The sequence below is a fragment of the Chinchilla lanigera genome, unplaced genomic scaffold (genome assembly GCF_000276665.1).
Source record: "Chinchilla lanigera isolate Chin_1 unplaced genomic scaffold, ChiLan1.0 scaffold00018, whole genome shotgun sequence".
Classification (NCBI taxonomy): Eukaryota; Metazoa; Chordata; class Mammalia; order Rodentia; family Chinchillidae; genus Chinchilla; species Chinchilla lanigera.
Window position 1 is genome coordinate 6999072 of NW_004955419.1, and position 9747 is coordinate 7008818.

A 9747-nucleotide genomic window follows, 5' to 3' on the forward strand; every position below is an offset into this window, starting at 1 on the left:
ACGCCAAATGGAAGGGGATTCCTAATTTCTAGCCCCAGATTCCCATTTTGGAGTAACTTTTTTTTTTTTTTTTTTTAGTTTTTCTCTGGTACTGGGAACCGAACTCACGACCTTGCACTTGCCAGGCAGGTGCTTTGCCACTGAGCTAAATCCCCAGCCCCTGGAGTAACTTTTTATTTATACAGTATTAATAAAAGTAAGTTCCCTGGATGTAAATTCCTGTAAAATACTTCTTATCTTTATCCCTGGGCATGAAAAGGTATGCTAATGGGACTTTAGTTTTCTTACTTAAAGAGCCTTCTTCCTAACATTAATAATTAACCAGAGAACTATTTATCCAAATTCTTGAACTCAGTTGAAAAGGCAAACAGTTTCCCCAAGGTTATATCCATGGTTTAACACCACCTCTAGCCATGGGCCCGTTGAGAATACTTTGTTTTTTAATCTTCCTGGAGAAAAGTTGGGGTCAGGAACAAACGTAAGTAAAACAAAACATCTTAATTTTACAATGTATCTTTGCAGTGATGAGTGAAAAAGTAAATGCAACAGATTGTGTTAATTTAAAAACAACTTTCTACTTCTAAAGTCCAAATGCATCTCTTAGTTTCTGAGTGAGAAAACGTGGAAACGTTTTCATCTGATGATTGGTTAACAACATGGCAGCTTCTGTGGGTTTCTTGTTCATGAAAAAAATCAGCAATTATTCAAATTCCTTTTCAAGAAATGTGAGTGAAAGGCAAATCCAAACATCATAATCTTTCTTGGCGTTTACTGCTTATTTGTACTGGTGGTTAGATTTTTTGTGTGCTTTCCCTGGAGCATACACAGCTAAGCCAGAGTTACTTGGAGTCAATTCTAATTCTGTGATTTGAAATTTTATTGTTACAATTGCTTCTACACTTAGGAACTCATTCTTCACAAATTTTAGTATTATTGAAATTCTGTGAGTTTTAAACAATGTCTTATAAACATCAATCTCATATCTAGAACTAATATCTTGGTACAGAAAAGTGGATATTATCTAATGGGACTGATTCATTTTATATATAAGGAAAGTCCAGATAGAGGAGATGACTGACCAGAGGTCACACTGCCAGAGACAAAAGCAGGGCATTTAGTATGCTCTTCTGTTTACCCTTTTAGGTTTTTTTATGTCATAAATAGCATTTTTGTATCACTATTTTTATCACCTGGCCTTTCTTTTTTGACAGGTACATAATAGAAACTCATAGAGATTAAGATTAATTGACTTCACAAGAGTAGCTGAAGGAGGGCTGGAACCTAGGGTTCAGAGATTCTTATTGGGGATATTCTAAATTCTTTCAACTGCATTACACTGACTTTTAATTTAAAAAAAAGTATTTCCTGTTTTCTCTGGAAAAGCAAGAGTAATTTATGACGTGCTAATCAATGACTTTAATTGATTGATTCAACAAATATTTATTGAGCACCATGTGATAGGCAGTGGGGATGTAGCAGACGGGAAAAGACAGTTCCCAGACCTTGCATTCTAGTGGGCAAGGCGAATAATAAATGGACAAACCAGTGAAAACATGAATGAAAAGAACTGGTAGTTATGGTGTATGAAGAAAATAATAATGGCGAATAAGCGGGTAGATGATGGGGTATCCAGAAGAGTGGACAGGAAAGGTTCTCTTCAGGAGGTGTTCTTTAAACAGAGTTTAAAGACAGTGAAGAAGTGATCAATACAAATGCCTGGGAGAAAAACATACCAGACAAAGGCCAAATGTCTTGGTTTCTTTTCCTGCTGCTGAGACAAAACACCCGACACTCAAAGTTAAAGTAGGAAAGGTTTATTTTGGTTCACAGTTTGAAGACATTTCAGTTCGTAACTGGCTGGCTCCAAGGCAGGGTGGCAAGGCAGAGAGGCAGCAGAGCAGCAAAGGAGTGCAGAAACAGCAACCCTCTTTCTGTCCCTTATGTCCTATCCAGGCTGCATGCCTTAGGGTGGGCAGCACCCACACCCAGAGTGGGCTTTCCCATTATCCACACCCAGCACTGTGACAAACCAGTCAGGGGACTAATTTAGTAATCACATACCCTGATCTCAGTGTCACACTCTCTAAGTCCAGTCACCCCTAAAAAACCCTACCTATGACTGCATAAGGTTTTGGGGGAACATCTAGACACAAACCATAACCCCAAAGTAACAGTCTCCTCTCTCTAAAAATTCTGGGGCCAGATCCTCTGCAGCCATTAAAATAAAATAATTATGAAATTCTTCATATGGATGATACATCAATAACGACCAAAGTTAGTATGAAGAATTCTCCCAGAGCCATCTTTTAAGGGCTTCCAACCAGTGAATATTTTATGTGTCATCATTACCACCAAGAGACAATGAAAAACAATATTAAACTGAAAAAACTAGAACCTCTAAGAATGTTGAAATTGAAAGTTTTTATTCCTTGACTTTTCTAATTGCAAAATTCTTAATAAATGCAGTTTAAAACAGCTGTTAAAGCGGTTAATTCTGGAAGCAGACTACTTACAATTAGTTCTTAATTCTATAACTTACTTGGGCAAGTTTATTACTAGCTTGTTCATCTTTATATGGGAACAGTAAGACCTTCCTCACTAGGTACATAGTTGTAGAAACACAATGAGCTGTATGTATAAAAAGTATTTAGAAGCTGCCTGGCACACAGGAAAGCTTTAGTATATGTATCTTGTTATCATTTCTCGTTGTCTGTGGTCCCCTGCTAAGCATATGTGTCAGATGGTGGTTAGAAATCTGAAGAACCTCAGTTCCCTATAAGTGGCTCCAACTTAGTTACGTAGAACTGCCAGATGTTTTCAAGGATTTAATTGTTGCCAATTTAATTTATTGCTACTACAAACTTGCTAATTTTTAGAGAATTTTAAAATGCTATGGTGTTGCAGGAGCCTGCAAAATTCTTCTGGGGTGTGCGAGTGGGTGTGTGACCTAAGCCAAATGGGCCATGTGAGTTAGTTATTTACTATGACTTTTTGGATTGATAAATAATTCTTATTCTTTGTAATAAGACACAGCTATCACTACTCAAATTAGTTTTGAGATATTACCAACAATCTAGTTGGCATTTGTAAGTTTTCGTTTAATAAAACAATGAAAAAATCCACTCCCTTCCAAATTTGTTTTGAAAGCTTGTATAGATTCATTTCTTTTCTTGTGTAAAATGCATGAAAAATAATACTGAGAGAACAGTCTATGGTTTGGAAAGTACTTGTGTCCTTGACCTCATTTATGCACATAACAATTGAGAGATATCTGAATGTGACGTCCTAGCTCATTCACATATAAATCATGTGGCTTTAGTCAAATTAACCTCTGATCACATGGAAAATAGGAACAATAGTGCTGCATCACTGACTTGTTCTAAAGATTAAAACTATTCTATATAAAGTGCTAGCATGGCTTCTGATATATAACTACTCAATTACTGCTATTATTGCTGTTGAATGCTGCTGCTGCTGCTGCATGCTGCGGCTGTGGCTGCGGCTGCTGCTGAGTTCCTTCAGGTCCTCCATTGGTCACTATTTTCGTTTTCAGATACATTAATTTTCAGCTGCTCCTGGATTCCATCTTGTCCTTAGCCACTCCCTAGTACAATGCGAAATTTCTATTTTTCCTTCCTTTCAAGTAATTTAGTGAAATTAGTGAATCTTATTATTTAATGAGTACTAAGCATTCTGGGTGCTTTCATAGACATGCTTTTATTTAACCTTCGCCACAGCCTGATTTTTTAAAAAGTGATAAATGCTGCAGGTGTGTTATTTTTGCCTCAGAGATTAGTGACTTTTACTTCAGTCCCTCAACCAGCAGATGGCGGAGCTGGAGTTCTAGTGCCTGCATTGCTTTTTTTTCTTTATTGGGGGTGGAAAAAGCCGAAACAAACCCACTTACAGTTCTAGTCAACATCTCTAACTCCAGGAGGGTTGCATGAGTTGCTATTACTGCCTTCCTAAGTGTAACTCAAACTCTTAGCTCTGATTCTTTGCTCTTAATTCCAAGCTGTTTCTTCTTGGAAACTATGCTGAAATGATCATAGATCAGAAAGTAAATTTTTGATTTTAATAATTTTAACTTGAAATAGATCTTTTTAAATTGAATCTGTCAAGTGAGAGAAAAAAGAAGAACACCTGAAGTATAAAAAAGAAATTCGTACAAAGATACTGCAAATTTTCTTTTCCTGTTTCAACAGATATGTTATTTCAGCACCAAAAATATTCCGAGTTGGAGCATCTGAAAATATTGTAATTCAAGTTTATGGATATATTGAAGCATTTGATGCTACAATCACTCTTAAAAGCTATCCTGATAAAAAATTTAGTTACTCTTCAAGTTATGTTAATTTATCACCAGAAAATAAATTTCAAAACTCTGCCTTCTTAACAGTATGTATTTATCCTTCACTTTCTTTATATGTGTGAAGTATTTTTGACAAAACATAAATATTTGAATACTGATAATGTAGAGATTTCATCTTTTGTACCACTCTATCACCGTGTGATTAGATGTTTATCAGTCCCTCATAATAATATAATAATATGAGTGAAACAGAAAATTCTAAACAGAATTGTGCCTTCTTTTTGAACAACACATGTTCACATTTTTCCTCCTGGAAAATAAAATTGTACTAATGGGAGAACATGTGAATATGAATTAAAAATGCTTCATTGCTATGAAAATTATCATTACAGAGGAATAGAGAAATATGAATATGAATGTTGATCTGTGGTACTTTGCAAAAATTCATGCATGCTACTGATGTTTGTTTAGACTCAAATATTCTCTAATTATATTCTCTAAAACTAATTAAATGATTAATTACTAAAGTAAGTGGTTCTCACTGCAACCCCTCATTAATAGAATACTTTTGAGTAAATAACTTCTATGAACATACTATATTTACATTATGCATTGGTTAGAGTCATGGTTGCAACTAATTTATTACAAATTCTGATACTTAAAGAAGAACAAGAAAAATTAGAGAATATCACCCTTGAGCAGGGTCTGGGGTTCCTTTAGACCAGTGCTTCTCTAAAGTGAATTCTTTATAAAAGAAATTAAAAACTGAAATTTTATAGAGCTTACAACCAAAACTATATTGAGCTTTAAAATATTTTGAATTCATTTTGTAAACTTACTTCTATTTTAACTATGTGAAAGTAATAAGCATAAGATCATACCTAATTTTAGGTTTGTGTGTATTTTAGTCATACTGTAAATTATTTTTACTCTATTATAAATAATAAACTATAAACATGCAGAGTCTGCCTTATCTTTTATCCTTTACAATTGAAAAGTATATTACTCATGTTTGAAAGCACTGATCTAAATATATTCTAACCAAACATAGGAATTCTTTCATTAATGTTTTTATGGTAAATATCCTTGTCTTTTAATAAATACTTCCACTTATTAGGCTTATGAAGAATTAAAGTTCATTGCCCGAAAGTGTTAGTTCCAGTAGACACTCATTTATCTGTTAGGCTGCAAGATTAGCCGTTAACCTTGAGTGTCTGTTTACCTTTAAGTTTGTATCAATCAGATGTATCTAAACGCAAAAATTTAGTTGCTCAGTCGTGCTAGCCATATTCCATGTGCTCAATAGACACGCGTGACTAGTGGCTACCATATTGCATGGCGTAGATGAGAGCATTTCCATCATCACAAAGTCCTACCGAACAGCGCTTAGATGGTTTAGTAAAAAGCAGATGAAGGTGAGGGGAATCATACAAATTAATACATAGCATAAGCTTTCAACTTTATCCTAACATTATAAAGTATCTTTCTTTGCCAATTATTTGCTACTATGCCTCAGTCTTTTCTTTAAGTGTAAGTCCACCAAGTAGAGTGTCACGTCTTATTTATTAGATACTACACTTGTAATAAGCCATCTTTACCCTATAGTTTCTTTCTTAAAAGGTGGAGAAAGAACTTAAGAGAATCACTGGTCTAAAGGAACCCCAGACCCTGTTCAAGTGTGATATTCTTTAATTTTTCTTGTTCTTCATTAAGTATCAGAATTTGTAATAAATTAGTTGCAACCATGACTCTAACCAATGCATAATGTAAATCTAGTTTGTTCATACAAGTTATTTTCTCAAAGGTATTCTACATGGAAAGCAATCTGAGTGCAGAATAAACACGAATTTTTTACTGTTTTACTGTTTTCTATGTTTCTACCATAAGTTCACAGACCTAATCCTATAGCAGTTGGTTTTAACTGTTATCTCATATTTCCAAAGTCTCAATTTTCATAACAAGTTTCTTCCTTTTCTCACATATTGTTATGTATTAAACTCACACATCATTGGACATAAAGGGGACTTTTGCAATTACATACACAAATTGGAAAGTGTGTGTCCACCAATGAAAGCAGAAGTGTATAATGTAACACAAAGTGTCCAAGATAACACTCAAGATGTTGGATAGAGGGAATGGATAGTGTGGGTTAACCCACTGAACTGATTAACTGAAGGATTCATCTGAGCTTCTATAGTAGTAGTTTTATTAGTGTATGTAAAATTAGGGAACATAGAACCAGAAAGACTTTCAACTGATCACACCTAAATTTTGTTTAAGATAATAGACACTGAAGGGCTGTGGACAAAATTAATTTACCCTCCTGTCTCTTGTACCACTTTTTAAGACTCATTTTTATTCTAATGAGTTGAACATGGTTTCTGGAAAGTTAACATGTTCTGTAACTTTGGAATTATTATACTCCTTCTCATCAATGTTTTCTTTTACAGATACAACCTAAACAATTGTCTGGAAGACAAAATGCTGTTTCACATGTGTATTTGGAAGTTGTATCAAAGCACTTTTCAAAATCGAAAAAAATGCCAATAACCTATGACAATGGATTTCTCTTCATTCACACAGACAAACCTGTTTACACTCCACACCAGTCAGGTAGAGTGTAAAATGTTTTTTCTAGCAGGGGTGTAGGGAAACTGACATCATATTAAGAGTTTTTTAATACCTGAAATTGAATGGAGACCTTGCTCAAAAGATTTTCAACTCCTAAGAAATTTTATACTTTCTAATAGCATTTAAAATTTATAGAGAAATTGCTAAATTGCAAAACCAGTTACACTATCTGCACTATCAATTACTTCCAAGTAGGAAAAAAGAAGCTTTTTATTTATTTTTTATTTTTTATTTATTTTTTTGGTTCTTTTTCAGTACCAGGAATCGAACTCATGACCTTGCACTTGCTAGGCAGGCCCTGTGCCACTGAGCTAAATCCTCAGCCCAAAAAGAAGCTTTTTAAACATTGTAAAATGTTGTTAGGACTGATTTATGGAGTAATTGAAGACAATTGTGTATACAATTTTGACAATGGCAAAATAATTTATTATACAACCATGTTCATGAAAAATTTCACTGTCCCTGGAGATAATCCCTAAATTGGAAAAACAAATCCAATCCAGTGAGATTAAGTATTTCAGCAGAGAATAAACTAGATGAAAGAAATTTGCAGATACTAATTTTCAAAGGGCATCTGCCAAGGAAAGTGCATGACTTTGCTATTTTTCTGTTAGAAATGGAAAGGTCAGTGATTGAGAGATGCCTGGATTTACAAATTGTGATCAAAATACATGGTGAATGTTTAAATTTTTTTAAAAAACTATTACAGTAAAAAGAACATTGCCATTAATTCCCCTCAAAATACTCTCCCATGCTTCAAACACACTTATCCCACCATCCTTCCCATTTCCTGAAGCAACTCTGAACATCTGATTCGTGAGTGTTTTTATGAGAAGTGATAAAAAATAATAATAATAATCCCATGAATGCTGCTGCAGAATACTATCCAATGGAAAGGCAGCTTGTAAAAGCATCATAATGTGTCCTCATCCACCTTATTCACAAGATCTGGCACCATGTGACTTCTGGCTCTTCCTTAAAGTCATAGCGAGCAGGAAAGATAAATGTGTTGAACCCATTCAGGATGCTGAAACAGGATTTAGCAAACTAAAGACATGAAAGCAGACTTCCAGAACTGTTTCAGAAAGTGCCAAGAGTGATGGTATAAGTGTATTTAAAACAAGGAGGAGTATTTTCAGGCAGTGGGGATTAACGGCAATGTGTTTTTTACTATGATAAACTTGTTAAAAATAAATATTCATCATATTTTAACCACATTTTGTATTCCCAATGAGCCGAAAGACAGCAAAGTGTGCATGCTGCTCAGCGTATTCCTGTGCTTGCAAAGCCCAATTCCCTCATCTCTCTTTCTTGCCATTATTGACTTTGGTACATCACAGGTAGAATTATGAGAGACCTGTAGCTGAAAGGAGGAGACTGATGTTTCATTAATTATATCAGTTGAGGAAGGACAGAGAAGGGGACCAGCCAGTTTTGTTGAAAAACTGCACACAGTGGATGTTTGCCCAATGTTGATTGGTGCTCCTGATGACAACAACAAAGCGGTCAGGAGCTCTCCAGTTAGCATTTCAGCAACAGCTACCATTACAATCGGCTCAGGAAGGAAGGCTGAGAGGTCGTGGGGATATCGCTATCCGCTTAGAGTATTCTTTCCAGAATGCTACCATTGCGTGGCTCCAAGAAGGTGACTTGGTGTACAAGGCAATAAAATTGCGTCCTCTAAAGCTGAATCATACCTAGAATCAACATAAGTTCACTCTTTTCCTCCTCTTACATTAGAGAATGCTTTCTGGATTGAATCCTATTCACACTACCTACAACCTACTTAAGTACATACTCTGGTATTCAGAGCCTGAGATCTTTCTCAGTTGTCAAGGGTCTCCTTCAGAGCTTCCCCACCATTACTTATCAGGACTTTAAGATGATGAGGTATCCTCATCTGTTCTAACAGTAGCGGCAAAGCAGAGGACTTCCTTTGAATAAGGTTGGCATATCCGAGAGAAGTTATTAAGTATAGTGAAAAGCAGACCCTGGAACCAGAATAGCTAGGTTCAAATCCCAGCCTGGGCTTAGCGCTGTGACTCCCATACGAATTAGACCCTCAGAGCCCTACTTTCCTCATTTGTAAAATAAAGATAATAATATAATTTCTCTCCTAGATTCGTGAAATTAAGTGAATGGGCTTAAAATAATGCCTAGCACATAGTAAGCACTAGGATAGTATTTTCCGTTACTACCTAATCTATGGAATGGTGCAAAGCCTTTTTTTTTTACACAAAAGAAAAGAAGTTATTGAAAAGTAACTTCTAAAAATTGATGTCAGTATGGTGGCACACACCTGTAATCCTAGCACTCAGGAGACTGAGGCAGGAGGATTGCCATGAGTTGGAGGCCAGCCTGGGATACATAATGAGTTCAAGGTTAGCCTGAACTACATTGCAAGGCTTTGTCTCAGGAAAAATTGATTAAGTCTTACTGTTCAGAGTTCTAATGTACTGACACATTTAATCTGCAGGGTCTTGAGGGATGTTTAGTGTACCCATCTTCAGGATAAAGGTTTAAGTCTCCAAGCCTTTATAGGATGAAAGATGTTAGACTATTGGCCCAAATACTTCGGGCTTCTTCTCCGACTTCATCACCTACCACGTCCCCCGTGGGGACTCAAGCCAAACGGACCCAGTTCAGTTGCTTTCTCCACCTTTCCCTCCCCCACATCAAGGCCTGGCAATTGAATGAGCCGTTATCTCTGCTCAGTACTCCCTTCCGCCCTGCTTTGTCTTGTTAACTCACACTCCACCATTTATATGATCCCAGGACCCTGTGGAGAGCAGTCTTCTCTTTTT

General features: G+C 35.9%; 1 protein-coding gene across 1 annotated transcript in view; it reads left to right on the forward strand.

Moving 5' to 3' along the window:
- Window positions 1-376: 376 nt before the first annotated feature.
- The window catches only part of LOC102021665 (complement C5), a 97395-nt gene continuing 88024 nt past the window's right edge, over window positions 377-9747 (forward strand). The window contains exons 1-3 of the mRNA XM_005382580.1: window positions 377-478; window positions 4206-4398; window positions 6763-6925. Of these exons, the coding sequence (XP_005382637.1) occupies window positions 414-478; window positions 4206-4398; window positions 6763-6925 (421 nt within the window). The 5' untranslated portion in view covers window positions 377-413. The remainder of the gene's footprint in view (window positions 479-4205; window positions 4399-6762; window positions 6926-9747) is intronic.